We start from the raw sequence: 20,213 nt of genomic DNA, 5'->3' as shown, positions 1-20,213 counted from the left end.
GATCCCTGAAGCACTTCTGTCTTCCCCCAGTTTTATATCATCCCTTACCACACGATAAAGTTACAGTTATGAATGCCTAATAACTGAAAGGGATATCAACACAGACAGCATATCAAATTAACTGGCAGCAAGCTACTGAAATTACAAAAATGGTAAGATAATTGAAGCTGAATTCAAATCAGAGAGAGGGAGAATGGGCTATTTAATAAATGATGCTGGGAAGACTATGTAGTCATTTGAATAAAATAAGACTGAATCCCTACTTTCACACAGTACACCAGGATAAATATGAAAATAATGAAAGGTTTAATGGGAAAAAAAAAATGAGAAAAAGACAATTTTTTTTTATAGCTTTGGAGTGGAGGAGAGCTTTCTAACAATCTAACAAAAATTTGAGATTTTTGGTCTCAAAATCCAAAAGCTATAAAAGATCAATAAACTTAACTCTAAACAAATAAGCAAACCTAAAACACACTACAAGCAAAGTATCATAAAAAGACTCATAGATGAAAATGTAATCTTAATATACTAACAGCTCCTAGAAATCCACGAGAAAAATAACAGTCCAATAAAAAAAGAGGCCAAGGATATGAACAGGCAGTTTGCGAAAAAGAAAACAAAAATGGCCCCTTAACAAAGCGCAAAGACTCTAAGTCTTAATCAGAGGAAGAGAGAGATAATTTACAAGACACTGATTTAGCATCGTTCATCTATCAGATTGGCAAAAATCCCCAAAACTGACAGTGTACTCTGTTGTTCAAGCTGTAAGGGAACAGGGACTTTTAAATATTCTGGAGGCAGTGTAAATTGGTACAAACCCTAAGGCAATTAAGACACAGATATCAAAATTACAATCACATTCACCTTGTGATCACTTTTGGGAATTTATCCTACAGATTTCTTGCACACATGCATAATGACCTAAGTATAAAGTTATTCACTGTAATATTATTTATGATAGTACAGGACAGGAAACAAACCTCAAATCCTTTTATACAATGGATCATCATATTGCTCCTAAAAGAACAATGAAATTCCACATACTGAAGTGGAAAACTTTCAATATATGTTGTTATGTATATAAAAAAAAACCCAAAGAGGAATATATGAATTATGAGACTCACACGCAGCCAGCTGCAGTAAGAGAGCAGCTTAGGAATACATGAATTATAAAATTTTGGGGGTAAAAGGATGAAAGTTAAGAACTGCATTTGAGTTCAACTGCAGTTATGAAACACTAGAAGGATACCCCCAAAACTATTAACACGTTACTTTACAAAGACAAAGGGAAAGGAGCATAGGAACTTAACAGATGGGGGACAGAGGAGTGATACTCCTTATTGTACACCTTTTTATGCTTTTGGAACCATGTGAATATAAATTAGGAGGAAGAAAACACGAACATTTAAGCTGTAAGGGTGGTATGACTGGGATCTCATGCATCCAAACTAAGCAATGGTTTCACCATAGGGATCCTCTCTCAAAATGCTTTAAAATCAGATCCAGTGGGATATTAATGAACAAGTTTACAAACTGCATTTAAGAGATAAGATCCAGTATCATTCTTCAAAGTGAGGAGCATATTCTGACCTAGTAAACCAAAATGGTTTTAACAGTGGGAGATGACATTAAAGTAGAACCTGGACCCTGACCAGTTTCAAGATCCAAGAGGCAAGTCATGAACTAGGAATTACACAGATACAGATCAGCTCCACAGGGAAACTGTGTGGTGAAACTCAGGAAGAGAGAAACTGCCATTTTCAGCAGTGCACTTTCACTGGCAAGAGAGAAGTAATGGCCAAAACCCCTCAAAACAGCATCCTGAGTCTTCAGGAAAACTTCTAACCCAGTATAGAGCTCAACCTCTAAGAACCAACTACAGACGGTTGGTTGGTCCAGAGTAAGTTCATTCAAGGATGAGGATTCAGAAAAGAACCAGCACAGTATCTATTTAAAGACGGTGCAAGAAAAAAGGTGGACAGAAATGAGGATGTCCACTGTAAATGTTCTCACCAAGCAGACGGAAATTGTGCCATGAATAAAGAAACTTAATGACATACCTGCTTCTATGAAATGAAAACGCAAAGCAAAGATCTAAGAGCTCACTGGAAGTGACAACAACAAAAGAAAACAAAATAAAAGGGCAGCACTCAAGAGAGAAACAGAAAAAAAACATTCAGCTGTTTCAGGAATGAAGGCAAAATTAGTAGCAGAACTTGAGACACAATGCTGAAAGTTTGGTAAGGGATAGAAAAAATCAAGAGAAAAGTAAACAGAATCAAGAGAGGAAAAAAAAATAGTTTAAAAGGATTAGACAAGGAAGTCATGCAAAAAGATCCAACAAGCACATAACTGGGTGCTGCAATTCATGGGGTCGCAAAGAGTTGGACACAACTGAGCGACTGAACTGAACTGAACCAACCCACCCCCAAAAAATAGAACAAAACTGAATAAATATACAATTCATGAAAACTTTCATAAATATAGTGTTACGGTACATATTAAAAAGGCACATCATGTTCCAGAACAAACTGATACATAATGGTAATGGTGAAACACATCCTAATAAAGTTTCTGAAATTCAAAGACAAACAAGGTTAAAAAAAAATCAGGCTACAGACTACTCAGCACTAGAAAGCAGAGGGAAAATATCTATAAAATACTCATGAAAAAAATACAGAAACCAGGACTTGCCTGGTGGTCCAGTGGTTAAGAATCTGCCTGCCACTGCAGGAGAAACAGGTTCAATCTCTGGTTTGGGAAGGCTGCACAGGTTGCAGGGCAACCAAGCAGATATGCCACAACTACTGAGCTCACACTCGAGAGCCCATGAACTGTGACTACTGAAGCCTGCACATTCCAAAGCCTGTGGTGCAACAAGAAAACCCACAGCAATGAGAAGCCTGCTCACCCCAACTAGAGAGAGTCCATGTGTAGCAATGAAGACCTAGTACAGCCAAAATGAATAAACAAATAAATAAAATTTAAAAGAAAAAATAACACAGGAACCAAAAAAGTTCTTTATCAGCCAAACTATTTTTTAAGTATAAGGATATCTGGGAAACAATTTAGAGCACGTGAAAATTCAAAATATTAGATCTATAAGCCCTTGCTGAAAGAGACTAAATTTTATTCAAGTAAGTCATGAAGAACAACAAAAAAATGATCAAAGAACTGGAAGACAGGACTGAATTTATTTAACAGATGAAGACATACTACTTAAATTTCTTTGGAACTTTCCTTTCTTTTTCCAGTTCTTGAACTAATTTAATTATCTTGGGTTTATTGGATCTTTTAGAGTGTGGTAGAATTCAATGAAATCATCTGGGCCAGGTGATTTTCTGGGAGATAGTGGTTTGAAATTTTCTATTTTTTTCTATGGAAATTGGTCTGTTTAAACTTTCTGTCTCTAGAATTTAAATATTTATTTGGCTGCATCAGGTCTTAGCTGTGGCACGTGGGACCTTCATTGTGTCATGTGGATCTTTCATTGCCTAGTTATGGCACACAGCCTCAATAGTTGTGGTATGCAGGCTTAGCAGCTCTGAGGCATTTAGGATCCTAGTTCCCTGACCAGGGCTCAAACGTGCATGCCCTGCATGGCAAGATGAATTTTTAACACTGGACCACCAGGGAAGTCCACCATCTCTCTCTAGAATTTAAAGGGAATTAGACGTCAGAATTGGTTTCAGAAAAGGCAGAGGAACCAAAGATCAAATCGCCAACATCCGCCGGATCATCGAAAAAGCAAGAGAGTTCCAGAAAAACATCTATTTCTGCTTTCTTGACTATGCCAAAGCCTTTGACTGTGTGGATCACAAAAAACTGTGAAAAATTCTGAAAGAGATGGGAATACCAGACCACCTGACCTGCCTCTTGAGAAACCTGTATGCAGGTCAGGAAGCAACAGTTAGAACTGGACATGGAACAACAGACTGGTTCCAAATAGGAAAAGGAGTTCATCAAGGCTGTATATTGTCACCCTGCTTATTTAACTTATATGCAGAGTACATCATGAGAAGCACTGGGCTGGAGGAAGCACAAGCTGGAATCAAGATTGCTGGGAGAAATATCAATAACCTCAGATATGCGGATGACACCACCCTTATGGCAGAAAGTGAAGAAGAACTGAAGAGCCTCTTGATGAAGGTGAAAGAGAAGAGAGAAAAAGTTGGCTTAAAGCTCAATATTCAGAAAACTAAGATCATGGCATCCAGTCCCATCACTTCATGACAAATAGATGGGGAAACAGTGGAAATAGTGGCAGACTTTATTTTGGGGGGCTCCAAAATCACTACAGATGGTGACTGCAGCCATGAAATTAAAAGATGCTTACTCCTTGGAAGGAAAGTTATGACCAACCTAGACAGCATATTAAAAAGCAGAGACATTACTTTGTCAACAAAGGTCCATCTAGTAAAGGCTATGGTTATTCCAGTAGTCATGTATTGATGTGAGTGTTGGACCGTGAAGAAAGCTGATGCTTTTGAACTGTGGTGTTAGAGAAGACTTGCGAGTCCCTTGGACTGCAAGGAGATTCAACCAGTCCATCCTAAAGGAGATCAGTCTTGGGTGTTCACTGAAAGGACTGATGTTGAAGCTGAAACTCCAATACTTTGGCCACCTGATGTGAAGAGCTGACTCATTTGAGAAGACCCTGATGCTGGGAAAGATTGAGGGCAGGAGGGGAAGGGCACAACAGAAGATGAGACAGTTGAATAGCATCACCGACTCAATGGACATGAGTTTGGGTAAACTCTGGGAGTTGGTGATGGACAGGGAGGCCTGGCATGCTGCAGTTCACGGGGTCACAAGGAGTTGGACACGACTGAGTGACTGAACTGAACTGAAACATTAGAAATTTATCACAGTTATGGATCATTTAAATAGAAAAAAATCATTTGATCATTACAGTTTATGTGTTTAACTTCCTAGTGCATTTCTAATGCCTAGAGTAATCACTGGCACAGAGGGGGTACACAACAAATATTTGTTTTATAAGTGAAGATATAGTGCTATATGCTGAAAATATGTTTGAAAAAGTTCAACATCCATTTTTTTAGTAAAAACACAATACACTGAAAAAGACAAATAATTCAACATAGTTTAAAGAAAAAATCTAACTCTAGTTTTTATTGTATACACATTTATACCTTGTGAATTTCCTCACACCATCTGAATGTATTAATGTTTTAAAGGTACTATAAAGTTAACATGAATGACACATAATCTATTTTACGGTGGGCAATTATTATCTCTTTGTACCTCAGACAATATAGTCTATTACCAATAAGTAAAGTGTCTTCTTTTTATTGAAGAGGGCACTAAGGATTAGATTAATTTTAAAACTTCCCTAAGGTTACACATGGAGAAGGAAATGGCAATCCACTCCAGTGTTCTTGCCTGGAGAATCCCATGGACACAGGAGCCTCGTGGGCTATGGTTCATGGGGTCACAAAGAGTCAGACATGACTAAGTGACTAACACACAAGGTTACACAACTAGTAAATGACAGAGGTAGTGGTTAAAGTTAAGTCCTAGGCACTTTTCTGCATTTAACTATTACTTTCTTCAGAGTTCTGTTCCAGGCCCTCTTCTCATTATATTTATTCCCCTTGGATAGACTCAGTTACCTAAAGCTTTAACTACAGCCTATGTTAATGACGTCAAAATCCTGTATCTCAGCAAAGACATCTCTTCAATAACCTGTTGCCACAGCCACTTGATTATTCCACAGATAAACTCAGTATCCCAAAACTCAACCTTCTCTCTAAAATCTGCTTTCTTTCCCTTGCCTCTTTTTCATTTACTTGGTCAAACAAGGAAGAAACCAAAAAGGCATCTCAGACTGTTTCCAACAAGTCTTACAGATGGTCTCTAGTTCTTGACAGCTCTGCTCTACACGTCCACTACCCCTTCTTTTGTTCAGTGAATCACTTCTTGTTTACACTGCCAAAAGCCCCTTCCCTGGCACCAACATAAGCAATGGCAAGAATCAAAAAAGACCGCTGGAATTCTGCACGCTCCTGGGAAGACTCACCCCACTGCCTTCCCCCATGGCCCTCCAAGCATATTCATGGTGAAGGCTGTGAGGACAAATACCATCGTGTCTTTATCCCTACTCAGTCATTCACAAAAAGCACTGGTGACCATCCCTCACTGACCAGACTCTTTCCCTGTATGGCTTGTAAATCAATTGTACTATCTTCATTTTTCAAACATTCAATCTTTCTACTATACCCTCTGGACTCACAATCGGCCTTTAGCGAAATCTCCTATATTCTCAACCTCTTCTGTGAATATATCCACCATCTTCCTGCCCTAATGAATCTTGATTTTCCCTCGAGAACACTGCCTCCCTCAACAGACCTCTCAACTGGGAGCCATTTTCTCTCTCAAAAACTTCTTCCTCATCCATGCTTTCTTCCTAAATTATATCCTCCAGAACTTTTCCATGGACCCTAGATTCATATACTAACCTTTCTCAACATCTCCACTTGGGGGGCTCAGAAGTCAGTACAACCTTACAATGCCCCAAATCAAAGTCTGGAATTCCTGCCCCAAACCTATTCCTCACCCTGTTCCTCATCTCAAGTTAAGGCAACTCCAGTCTCCCAGCTACAGAGCCAACCAGTGCTGGCATAATCCTGACTGTTCTCATTCTCCCATAACCCTATACATAACTCCTCAGAAACCCTCTTGACTACCTGCAAAATTCTATTCAGAATCTAACTATGTCTTCCCACCTTCAATGATCATCTCTCTGGATTCCTGCCATCCCCTTCTAAACAATGTTTCTAACTTGGCCTCCTCACAACCTACTCTCTCCAGCAACCAGGCTGATACAGCTAATTCAGATTATGGTGATGCTTTGCTCCAAACTCTGCTAAGGTTCCCTTTAAACACACTATCTCAGGGCCTTTGCTTTTACTGTTCCCACTGCCTAGAATACTCTTATCCCAGACATTCAGAGGGCTCATTTACTGTATCTTTCCATTTTCTGTTCAAATGTATCCTTATCAACAAAGCCCTCCCTGATCACCTTATATGAAATAGTAAGCCCCTTGCACAGCCTGTCACTCCAAATCCCATTTGCCTTACCTAATTTTTCCCCAAAGCAATCTCTGCCACCTAAAAAAACATATATTTTTCAATTGCATGTCTCCAGTCATAGTTTCAAAAAGAGAAACTCTATGAGGGCAGGAATTTCTTTTTATTTGTTCATGGCTTTAACCTCAGTATGTAGAACACTACATGGCTCATTAAAAAAAAAAAGCACTCAATAAATATTGAGTCGAATGAAGGAATGAAAGAAGGAAGAGAAAATAGGAGATAAGAAGGGAAGATGACAAGATGGATGATCTTCAGATCCCCAAATATACCTAAGTGTGGAATCAGTGGCATGGGCTGCTGTCGTAGTAATGACTGGAGACTGAGCTCTGGTGGCTGACACGGTTGCTACCACAGCAGGAGGGATGGTATTAGAGGTGGTCACAGGTGGACGAGACTACCAAGAGAAGAGAAAAAAAAATACTTCACTTAAAAAGCGAAATAAAGTATGCTAAACACTACAAGTATAATGTGAAACCTGGGCCTCTAAATAAGTATGTTTATATCCAAATGAAAGTAAACTCTAACCATTCTCATTAAGGAACTCTTTTTAGATAGGTTGTTAGAAGGCGAAGAGTCAGAATTGTCCAAAAAAACCCAACTCTGACTGGACAGTACACAAAGCCCTCCTTTTCGAATATGACCAGATTCAAAATTTTGTCCTACTATTAGTACAAACTGGAAGTTAACCCTTCAGCTCTAGTTACCACAGATCTGTTGCTAGTCCAAGAGTAGACACTTTTTATGACTATACAATCCTTCACAGAGGGTCTACTCAGAACTGGATGGAACTGGCTCTCACGCTAAAAACGCGAATACCTGGTAACAGCATTCTTTAACCAGAAGATGCAGGGTCCCAGATGCTTTCATATGGATATATTGCCCTTACTTCTACATCCGTGTGTCAAATCTTCATCTGCCAACTAATTCCACACCGGACTGCCCTTGCTTGTCTGCTGTCAGCTCCCTCCATCATCTGAGCTCTAGAGCAGCCCCTCTTCCCTGACCCTGACACATGCAGGTAGCTCAGCAAGCTCTGGCCATTTCTGATCTGGGTCTCACCTGCAGACCTCTACCCACTGCACTGCCTTCACAGTCTGCCGTCTCACACTGGGTCTGCCGTCTCACACTGGGTCTGCCGTACTGGCTTCCTCACTAGCCGGCTCCTTACCTTGGTTCTCTTATTTTTCCAATCCTTCCTAACATTATACTTCTGGGGCTCTAATCTAGTCTCCAAATGTGTTTTATTAGCCAGCAAGATCTTTTGTTTTAATGTGAAAACTCTAGGCTAGATATATCTTACCCAGCTTTCTAATCAGCACTTTCCCGTATTATCTTAAACCCATTTCACACATACTACCAGCCTTGACCCTAAAGGCACTGTATATAGTTCAGCCAAATTAAACTTTCAGAGGTATTTCTTTGATCATATATCGCTATATTTAAAAAATGCAGTAGCTCTCGACAGTGTAAAAAACCAAGTTTACACTCTGTCTTAGAGTCTCAAATTTAGAGACATGGTACCACACAGTAATATGTTATACTTCAGTAGTACTGAGGCCACAGATTTCCTTGAAAAAAGTGGAAAGGCATGGGCTGTCTTCTTCAAAACACATACATATGTGCACAAAAATGTGCTCAAAATGTTTACAGGTTCACATATCCCTATCCAAATTAGAATTACTTAGTTCTAACTAGTGTTTCCTCCATACTGTGTACAACCAACCACCAACCTTCTTGCCTTGTTCAGAACACTGCTCCCTTCACTCCCTCTTCACTTCTCTGAATCCCCACTGCCACACCCATCCCAACAAAAAGCCTTGCCTCCCTACCTCTCTCCTAAATTCTCACAGCAGACCACATGACACTGTATATAATTCAGCCTTCTCTACGTCTTGGCAACTAGATCGAAAGTCACTTAAAGTTTAAGGACTCATACAGTGCCCAGCAGAGTGAATAACTCAGAGCAGGCCCTTAACACTTGCTGGCTGACTACCCACAACCCTGGCGTGCCTGGATTGGTTGGTGAATGATGTGCTGCACTGCTGGCTGAGCTGTAGCAGCATTTGGCAACTGGGAAGTCGGCCTCAGGACCGTGGTTACTTTAGAACTGGACATCACTGCAGCAGCAGCTGCACCTGGAAAAAGAGTATTTTTTCATTAGTATGGCTTCTGGGCTCACAATTTAAACAGCTGCAATTATATTCCCTATAAGCTCAGTATGTCAGTATTTAGCTTGAGTGTTTTATGTGTATTTCCCATTTCATCACATAGGAAATTAAGAAAATATGCATTCAAGGGCTGAGATTGAGATTAATAATCTGTATTGCTTCTTCAAGGATGTTCTTTAATGAAACTGGCTTTTTGTTTTTAACTACAAGTATACAGCAGTGAATCACAGCATAGTGCTGTTACCTTGATTCAGGCCAAGGCTCAAGCAGTTAAACCACCAGACAGTTGCATTCACTTGAACCACCACTGCCTTTGCACCATCAGTGCCCATGTCAGCACTGAGAAGAGGGCACATGTATTAGTTTTGACCTCACCAGACTCCCTGCATTATCTGAATCTCATTCTGAGAACCACTAAGGTATGTTAAGAGAGAGCATCCATTAGCATGCTTTTGCCAAAATAATTTTATCCTCTCTCATAGAAGGTGACAATTTCTGACCAAGCAGTTGAAAACTCTCACTAAACTTAATACTGTACAAACTATTAGAATGTAACTGTAAGAACAAATTCAGCTTATTCCCATATGAACAAAGAGATTTGAGTAACCATTTCCACTAAACTTCAAAAATGCTCAGTATTTACATTTGTGATTTATTTATTAAAAATGAAGACCATGTTTACACTACCATAGCTTTTAGGAGCTACTCATTACTAAAGGACAATTTTTAGACCATACTAAAAATCTGAATTGCTTTAAGTTTACACACAGACACATACTTATTAATACAACTATAATAAGCAACTATTGGGCCATGCTAAAAATGTGCATTTATCTAAGTTTATTTTTCCTGTCCTGCAGCTTCAAAAAGCTCATTCTGGATATGCTTTGTGTTACTGTATCTTTCACCAAATGTATACCTGTCATTGCATTTCAAGAGTTTGAACAAAACATGCAGCCTTACCTCGAGGTAAATGAGAAGCTCCAATGTGAAGAGGGGGCCCAGGAGCATTGCTGCGGATGATAGACATCTGTACATTTGTAGTCATGATGTGATGCAGGTTACTGGGATGTCCCTTCAAAAAATAGGATGGGTGGGATGTTATTTCCAAGTGTCTGGTCTTAGCCATGAGTGCTTAGGCATCGCTTCTAGGAAGCCAGCTGCCTCTAAATGTGGGCTGGGTTGTTCCTTATAGATAGTGAGTATCCAAGGGACAGGACATTTAGTTTTCTTTATATAGCATATTGCATGATGACCTGTGCCAGCAAGCATGTGGTGACAGGGAGGACCCATCAGCTGCCTTGGGTCTAGCTATTGCTACATCCCTGTCACTGATGACACATTTGACTGAAAACCTGCAGACACCCTCATTTCCAGCAGTAGTCTTTCACCCTTGTTTTCTCTATCTTGCCTAATAGCTTACTTTTTCTTACTCTCACTATTTCCTTCGCATGCCACTACATTCATGCGTTTTTTATGCCAGCCAGGATTTCTAAGTAAATTTAGTCAATATCCAACAGGCATTCCCTTGCGAGTTCTTCAGCCCACCCCTCAGTGTCCCTTCCTCACACTCGCCCAACCCTGATGCCAGTGCTTCTCAGGTGGACGTTTCAACACTTCTGGGAGTATTCAGCAGTATGACAAAATGAAAAAACCACAGTGCATTTTTTGGAACACCAATTTTTTTCTTGTAAACTTTAAGGAGAAGTTCTGAGATTCAGTTTTCATTGGTAAGTAATTTAAAATATTTAAAGAAATAAAATGCATATTATGGAGGAGGATTACAATTAAAAAATGAAGCTAAATATGAGACTTTTACTCTCCCCAGGGAATAACCTAGAGAAGCACTACTACTGTGAGGCTGTTTCTAACCCACTAGAGTTCTGTACCTATAAACCAAGCACAACTGGACTCTGAGCTGAAAGTCACGGGATGTCTTATCTAGCTTTGTTTCTCACACTGTGGGTGGAGCCTCGCACATAGCAGATACTCAGTACATATGGGTTAAATGACAAGACCACTGTGCATGTTGGTCTTACTCCCTATGCCATCCCTCTCTGTCAACTCTACTCTCGTCCCCTTGCAGATATCGTGACTAGTTAATTTTTTAATTTAGTCCAGTGCCTAATGTACTGCTGGCATTCAATAAATAATGATCAACAGTTTGGCATCTCAGTTTGAAAATCAGCAAATTAAGAGGAAAAAAACCTGTTGTCCACTGATTGTTGCCACAGGAATGGCTGAAGCTTGAGGGATGCTACTCTCCATGGTAACGGTAACCTGCCCTGGAACCTTGGGGGGAAGTGACAAGGTAGAAGGTGGAGCAGGAGCAATGGGACGGCTAGGCATGGTGGGCTTCGGGGGCGGCTGCGAACAGAAAACCACACGAAACATATCAATAGCCTTTTACTAGTGATGCATTTCATTCTACATACGTACACAAATCAAACCTGGAGAATGCCAGGAAAGATGCCAGAAGCCGTGTATATTTTATCTCTTAGCATCATAGCCTTTCCACTGAGGTACTACCATTTCCATTTTACAGATGTGCAAACATACGAAGCAAGGCTAAGTTCCTTGCTCAAAGCCACACAGACAGTAATAACTAGAAATGGGAATAAAGCCCAGATCTGTATGGCTCACAGCCCACATTCTTTCTTCTATACTGTGCTGCCTCCCCAAGGCTGGGTGGAAGTAAACAAAACTCCCAGTAACTAAAACATATCCACAAGGTAAAACCCACAAGGCAACGTTCTCAGATACCCCCAAATTAGCAAATAAAATCTTGGAGAAGAATGCCACTCCAAGATAAAAGCTACACTAGTATGCTCATAACTTCTGAATAAAATCTATGTCAATATGGATACTAGAAAAGATCCTGTGATGCCAACTGCCCAGCGGCACGGGACTAGGCACTGCAGAACAGCAAAACTCTGAGTTACAGACAGGAGCTGGACTGATGGGTCAACAAGAAAAAGCTAGATCCTAGGATCTAGCCTAAGACTTTGTAAGCACTGTCAGAAATACTAGCCATTCTTTAGCTGTGGTTCAATGTGAAATTTTAAACCTCTCCATTACCTTCATAAGTCCCTCCGAAAATGAGAGTGGCACTGCTGGCGTCAGATGTGCTGGTGGGGCTGTCACTGTGACAGGTGTGCCCGATGCGACAGCATGGTGTGTAGACAACATCTGCACCTGCGGATAGGGCCTTACCACAACAGGTTCCTGCTTCTCTTCACGGGACTGTAAGGAGCTGCTGGAACCCATGTGCTCCCTGGCAGTGACTTCAGCATCTCGACTAGATTCATCATTGACTAGTGAAGACATGAAGGAAAAAGAATGGGCTCAAGTAGCTGAAATTGTAATATGAGACGTAAGACAATTTCATTTCAAATATTTATTTTAAAAGTTAAAAAAACTTAAGATTAAAAAGATTACTTAGTTCTTAAGTCTAAGAACATACAATATTTCAAAACAAATTTCTCAGTCCATATCCCTACCAAGTGAACAAGTAAAGCTCTACTGTTACTACAATGCATACACTCTTTTGAGATTCAACAATTCCACTTGTAGGGATGTATCTTATAGATATAGAGCATATGTATAAAATGAGTTAGGTACAAGTTATTTGTTTCAACGTTTTTATACCAGGAAAGGAATTGAAAAAACCTACATGTCCATCAACAGTGGTCTGGTTATATAAATTATGGCATACTCACAGACTAGATTAGTATGCAAACATAACAACAAAGCAGGAAAACTTTTTAGGTACTCTCATGGAAAAAATGTATAATATCTATTATGAAAAGGATATATGAAAATAGCCAGGTATAACACAGAGAAAAAATAAAATACACACAAACATAAACACATTTATATTTGAACAGTGATAACGTATCTCCAAATCACCTTGGTTGCCTGAAGAGAAAGAAAGTGGTGAATGGGGGACAGGGAGAAGAGATACTCTTTAGTGTATACTCTTTTTCTTTTGGAATTTTGGACCATGAGAACTTGTAACATATTTAAGTTAAAAAAAAATCAAGAAACTAATGTAAATGAAAGAGGAGAGACTGTGAAAATATTAATTTGGACTATCATTTTCCTAAAACAATGCTATTTTTTGAATATAAAGATTACACTTAAAAATTTTTTTTAATTATTTGGAAAACTATACAGAAAGTAAAACTGCTCCCAAAGTCTATTGCCCAAAAGCACCAAGTTACTATTTTGGAAAAACCTCAAAGACACTTCTCGGCTCTTTAACTTTAGGTGGGTTTTTATTTATTTTCGGTGTGCCGCACAGCATGTGGTAACATTAGTTCCCTAAGCAGTGACTGAACCCATGAACCCTGTAGTAGAAAACAGATCTTAGGCACTGGGCTGCCAAGAAGTCCTTATTTAACTATAACCTTCATAAAACAAGTGCACAAATATTAATCTTACAGCCTAGTGAACTTTCACAAACTGAATACACTTGACTTACCAGCACCTAGATCAAGCAGCAGACTACTACTGGTTCCCCAGAAACCCTCTGTTCAGCCTGATTCCAGTCACTGCTCCTCCCAATGATACTCACTATGCTAACTTCTAACACTACAGGTGACTGTTATCTTATTTCTCAGCTCTATATAAATACACTGAGACCAAGTGTACCAGGCTGTGTCCTGCCTCTTTCACTCACAGGTATGAGACTTCACCCATGTTACTCCATGTAGCTGTCAATCTTTCATTCTCAGCACAGTATGCCAATTCTTGAATAAATCACGAATTATCCATTTTACTGCCAGCAGGCCATTAGTTTTCAGTTCTTTCACCATTTATGAATAGGAGTGCTAGGAATACTCATGTACGTCTTTTGGTGAACATTCATATCATTTCTATTAAATACATATTTATACCTAAGAGAGAAATCACTGAGTAATAGAATATATACTGTATAATTTTAAAAGGGCTAAATGTAATTCCACTGCATAGTTGTACTCTAATCTTTTAAACCATTATATCACGGATGAGCTTTTAGGTTATTTCCAAATTTCTGCTATTATCAATGACTATGAAATAAATAACCACATGCACTCTGAGTCCTTGTTCGATGATCTGCTCAGGAAAAAATTAGAAATTTTTTTCTTGTAGGAAAAATGTGCTGGGACAAAAGATTAAAGTATATTTTATATTTTGTTATATATAGATTTTTCTCCTAGTTCATTCAGATTTTTAAAAATTTTGATTTTTAAAACCACTTTATTGAGGTATAATTTGCATACAATAAAACAGCTATTCTAAGAGAGTTCAGTGTTTGTTTTTTTTTTAACATTCTCACCAACATCTGGTGGCACTAGTGGTAAAGAACCCACCTACCAATGCAGGAGATGTAAGAGACACAGGTTTGATCCCTGGGTCGGGAAGATCCCCTGGAGAAAGGCATGGCAACCCACTCTAGTATTCATGCCTGAGGAATCCTCTGGGCAGAGGAGCCTGGCAGGCTACAGTCCATAGGGTCGCAAAGAGTCAGACACAACTGAAGCGATTTAGCACGCATTCACCAACAAATTAGCAGATTGGTTAGGTCAAACAGTAAACTTTATAAAAAACTGTCAAATTACTTTCCAAAGTGGTTGACTCATTTTATGTTTCCACCAGCAGCGTATTAGTGGTCCAGTTGCTCCTCATCCTCACCAATTCTTGATATGCAGACATTCTAGTGGGTGTGTATTGGGTATCTTATTGTGGTTTTAATTAACATTTCCATAGTGACTAGTAATGTTGAAGTTCTTTTTATATGATCACAGGTCATATTTCACAAAGGGAAATATATGTTCATATCTCTAGATCTTTTTTAATCAATCAACCTTACTAAGGTATATTTTACATATAAAATCTACTAATCTGTTCTATAAAATTAAATGTACATAAACGTATTCAATATTGTAATCACAACACAATCATGACATAGAACATTTCCTATTACTCTAACAAGTTCATTCATGCCCCTTGCAGTCAATTCCCTCCCCTCCCATCCCTACTTCTTAGAAACCACTGATCTGCATTCTATCACTATTGTTTGGTCTTTTCTGGAATTTCACATAAATAGAACCACACAATAGTGGTCCTTTGGGTCTGGCTTCTTTCTCTCAATAAAATGCTTCTGACGCTCCTCCATTTTATTACATGTAATGCTAGTTTGCTTCTTTTCATTATTGAGTAGAATTCCACTGTATGGATTAAACCAAACTTTGTTCATCCAGTCACCAGGTGATAAAAATCTGGGTTCTTTCCAGTGTTTGGCTATCATGAATAAGGCTTCTATGAACCACTGAGGAAGTCATTGTATGTGTGACACACATTTTCATTTATCTTGGGTAAATACCTAGGAATGAGATTGCTGGGTTGTATGGTAAGCTCTTGTGTAATTTTTTAAGACACTGTATCAAACTGTTTTCCAAAGTGGCTAGATTATTTTGCATTTCCACCAATGTATGGGTTCTATTTGCTCCACAAACATGTCAAAACTTGGTATTGTCAGTCTTTTTTAGTCATTCTGGTGGGTGTACAATAGTTTCTTGCTATTATTTTTAATTTGCATTGCCCTGGGATTAATACAGTTTAATTTTTTTAATGTGTTTATCTGGGTTTTATACAGCATCTTTGATGAAGTGTCTATTCAAACATTTCGCCCATTAAAAAAAAAACCAAGTCGGCTGAGGGTAATTATTGCTAAACTGATATCCTTCTTAATGAGCAGTATAATTCTTACAAATCAATGTTCAAAAATATTCTCTTCAGCTATGCTCCTTTAAATTATTCTGGTGTGGGAATTCCCTGGCAGTCCAGTGGTTAGGACTTAGTGTATTCACTGCCATGACCCAGGTTAAATTGCTGGTTGGGGAACTAAGATCGTGCATGCCACACAGCTCGGCACACACACACACACACACACACAAAATTCCATTGTGAATTTATACGAGAGAAAACACTGTCAAAAATATTTGTTAAAGAGTAAAGAACTTGAGGCGGCTCTATAAGAATTTGTTGATGTCTACACTGTAGCAAGAATAGCACATGCAAAGGAATATGGACAGATAAGTCCTGGCTTTCTTTCTAGGAGAAGGTCCTACCCTGAACTTCTGTGGATGATGGGGTCAGTAAAGACTTCCCAAAGAAAAGTGACATCTGAGATGAAACCTCAAGAAAGAACAAAGAATATCCAGAGAAGTAAGTGTGGAGAGGAAGAAAAAAGACTGTAGCCAAAGAAAACACAAAAAACAAAAAGCACAAAAACCAGACTATGTAAAGTCCCAAGGTCAAGACAATTGGGAACTTATCGCTTACTCAGAAAATATCAGCAGCTATTGTTAAGTAGGAGGAATACCATGATAAAGAACACAAAAATCAGGCAGTAAACAAAGGAATACAAAAAGGAGTACTTTATTTCACTTTGCCAATACAGAAGTAATAATACTTTTTACTTGATATATATAATATACAGATTATTTGGAGGAGTAACTCAACTTCAGTACTGATGATTAGACTGGATACTTTGTTGGGGGTGGGGAGGGCTGTCCTGCATAATGTAGGATATTTAACAGCATCATCCCTGGACTCTAAATATCAGATGCCAATAGCACCCCCTACCTGTGACAACTAAAACTGTATCCAGACATTGCCAAACATTCCCTGGCCAGCCAAATCATTACCAGCTGAGGCCACTCACTGATCTACAGCATTCAGAGCATACAGTTAAAACCCAAGCTGCATATACGTGCGCATACACATTTTAGAAAAATCTCTTTTCCTAAACAGTAAGTTCCTAAAAGGTAAGTTCCTATAAGTTCCTATGCCTCTGCCCACCCTCATGGCACTATTATTATACTTCTGGGCCTTAGTTAAATAACAACACATTAATACATTCAAAACATGTATCTTATAAGCATGCTTTAAGTTTCACCTATACTCTGGCACATGTGAATCAAGTGATTAAAACAGGATGGAAAAAAAGCCTTATTTAAACATTAGAATTGTAATATATCCTTTCTTCAAATTAAATAACCTAGTATTTACTAAAACCCCACCAAGAATTTGCTAATTTTTAAGTTGGAAAATCTGAAATATTTTAAAAGCAGAAAGCTATGCAGAAAAATATCACACATCTCACCTGTTGCAGCTGGGTTTATCAATCCTGCAGAACCACTGCTGGCTATCTGTGAAGGAGCCTGGCTTAGCCCGGTGGAAGGGGTTCCTAACCGAGGAAACTGTTGAGAACTCATTTCCACCTGCAGTGCATAGTCACATGGTTATTACTGGATTCTGAGATTAGAACCAATAATGAGAAATTAAAGCATTTTTAGTACCTATATCTTCCTTTAGGAAACCAAATGCAGCATCATTTATCGAAAATAATATTTGTGTTCAATATACAGTGCAGAAATGGTCTAAATTGTTTAAGTTTTCCATGTACATAGGTTCAATTAATGGTCAAATTGCTTATGTGATACTGAGAGATACTATGACTCCCCCCAAATACTTGTGAATTGCCACACGAAAAAAAACACTACATCGTATGCAACGGCCATATGACATGTATTAACACAATACATATATTTCTCTGTAAAGTTTCATGACAAATGGCTTTGTCATGACAAGTGCCTTTGAAAGCCAAGCCTCACACCAACGTGTACAGAACTGTCATCAGTGTGTCAAAGGAGGAATCGGAGGCAGATGCCCTGTCCTAAGAAAGTATCAGAAACCTTATATCAAGACCTGATCCAAAAGGAATTCTCATGTTTTTCCGTACGGGCCTTCTGTGACGGGATTTCATCCCGCCCTTCACAGACCGCCACCGAGCCGAAGGGAACCGAGACCTTCACCACCTTCCCTAAAATCGACCCTCACTTTCCCCTCAGGAGCCAAGCTCTGCTGACATCCTGGACACGCCCGCAATCCTACTCCCACCCAGCAGCCCACAGCTGAGATCGGAGAACTGGGGTCTCCAGACACACGGGGTCTCTAAGACTTCTCTGGGGAAGGGGTTAGGCATTCTGAGGAGCTCAGGACCAGTGTGCCTCTTCACCTGTAGCCGCCGCCCGCCGCCCGCCCCTCCCGACTCCACCTCGCCAGGCTGAGAGGGCCGCGGAGGACCCATCTCGGTGGCAGCGCCGGGTTCCGAGGTCGCCGGGAGGGCTCACGCCGCAGCGCGCCTCGGGCCCGCCGCTGTCCAGCTTCTCTGGCCCCGCTCGCCCGGGCCACCCGGCCACCGCTCCGCTCTGGTCCTCTTCCCCCGAACCTGCCCCTACCTCGCCCGTCTGCCCATTGGCCCCGCGCCGGGCGCGTCACTCCAGGGCCCGGACCAATCCACCGCGGTCTGCGCGCTCTGATCCCGCCCCACCCTCCCGCCGACTGCCAGCCAATCAGGCGCGAGCCTCGCAGGGGCAGCCCAGAGCCCTCGAGATTGAGCCAATAGCAGAGGAAGACGAGCGCTGCCGGCGAAAGGGGCGGAGAGCGAGGAGGCCCCGCCTCGGCCGGGGTCTGAAAGCGGCGGGCGCAGGGCCCGGATGTGGAGAGTCACTTTAAACTGCTCCAGGAGCCAAACTCCTTGGGCCGCCCGCCCGCCCGCGCTCCCCCGGCCTCTCAGCTTCCCCGCCAAGGCCCACGCCCGCCACGCCCCCACGCCCGGATCAGCCCAGCCCTCCCGACGCCTCTCCTTTCCTTGCCGCAGGACACCGGGCCTCTGCCGCCGGACCAACTGCCGGGCTCAGCCCGCGAAAGAGCCCAGGTCTACGCCGCAGGAGACGAGGCACCGCTGCCCTTCCCCGGGGACGCGCAGCGGGACGGACGCTGCAGCCCGGCTCGGCCGCCCCGCCCCCTCGTCTCCTCCCCTCCCCTTCGCTCCCGGGCGCCCGTCCCGCCATTACCTGAGTGCTGCGCCAAGTGGCCGTCGCGCCACTTCGAGCTTGCTTCCGTGCGCTCTCCGCCTGTGGAGCCGACGTCCTCGGGCTCCGGGACCCGCCGCCGCCGCCGAGGCGCTAGCACTCTGCCCCCCACCCCTCAACCCAGCGCCGCTGCTTCCGCCGCCGTAACGAGCCCCTCACCCATTGGCTGGATTAGGCCCCGCCCTCCTCCGAGGAAGCCAGTCACCGCGCAGTGTGAGCGGAGAGCGGACCGGCCAGCCCCTCGGGCCCGCTGAGGCCTTGGGAAATGTAGTCCCTGATGCCTAGAGGGCGGGCCGGGGCGGGGCGTCCTGGCCACCCGGCCCGGGCAGCACACCCCTTTGCTGTCTGGAGTCGGTCCTGCCTTTTCCGTGTGCCTAGTAAAAAGGTCCCACCCTTTTGCTTCAGCTGATGGCACCCGGTTTCATTTTCTCGAGGGAGGTGCCTCGCGGGAAAAGAGTAATGGAGGCCGACTACAGTGGGCCGAAGGAGCTGCAGGCAGGGCCGAGGGGTTTTCTGACTGTACTTGATGTTCGCACCGAGGCCAGGGCCCGCGAAGCCTGAGCATCGTGGGAGGATCAGATGCACGAAACTGGAGCGACTTTGTTGGCTTTACGCTGGACTCCGCGTCGGGAACTGCTTATCGGGCTGGACCCACCAGAGAGCTGAGCTGAGCACTCTCAGGTTACAGCCGGCTCGGAGAGGCGAAGGACTCGGACACGTTGTACCTGCTTGGTTTTTCCAGATTACAAAGAAGCGGAGGGAGTGGTGGTGGTTTGTTGTTTTGTTTAGAGTGGAGGGACGGCGTTTATACGGCTGTACAAGACTTAGTCAAAACTGCCGAAGCAAAATCTGAGTCTGATAAATAGAGATTATGTCTCCCTCCTTCCTTCCCAGATGGTAATTTAGGTCTGGAGTTTTGTGTTAAGAAATAAAAAGGGCTCACATCCTTCTTCCTTTCATGTACAGCTATGTTCTTGCTAGGAAGAGCGTAGCTCGTGGCTACAAG

The 20,213-nt window shown here is 41.7% G+C and overlaps 1 protein-coding gene across 28 annotated transcripts in view; it reads right to left on the bottom strand.

The window, feature by feature from the left end:
• SAP130 (Sin3A associated protein 130) overlaps positions 1–19,322 on the bottom strand; it is a 72,142-nt gene extending 52,820 nt beyond the window's left edge. For 8 of the 28 annotated variants that reach the window (XM_081581079.1, XM_081581091.1, XM_081581080.1 and 5 more), the window contains exons 1-7: positions 19,190–19,322; positions 17,434–17,551; positions 12,360–12,595; positions 11,490–11,648; positions 10,245–10,356; positions 9,124–9,248; positions 7,383–7,507 (exon numbers count right to left, since the gene is read on the bottom strand). In XM_081581079.1, coding sequence (XP_081437205.1) covers positions 7,383–7,507; positions 9,124–9,248; positions 10,245–10,356; positions 11,490–11,648; positions 12,360–12,595; positions 17,434–17,545 — 869 coding nt within the window. In that variant the 5' untranslated portion in view covers positions 17,546–17,551; positions 19,190–19,322. Of the gene's footprint in view, positions 1–7,382; positions 7,508–9,123; positions 9,249–10,244; positions 10,357–11,489; positions 11,649–12,359; positions 12,596–17,433; positions 17,552–18,348; positions 18,564–19,189 lie in introns of those variants that run through there. The other 20 variants (XM_081581070.1, XM_081581071.1, XM_081581072.1 and 17 more) reach the window with 6 other exon arrangements.
• Between the last annotated feature and the right edge of the window lie 891 nt (positions 19,323–20,213).

This window comes from Giraffa tippelskirchi, chromosome 3, assembly GCF_054371585.1.
Source record: "Giraffa tippelskirchi isolate mGirTip1 chromosome 3, T2T-mGirTip1v1.2.pri, whole genome shotgun sequence".
NCBI classification, from domain to species: Eukaryota; Metazoa; Chordata; class Mammalia; order Artiodactyla; family Giraffidae; genus Giraffa; species Giraffa tippelskirchi.
This window is presented reverse-complemented; position numbering and strand designations above follow the sequence as displayed.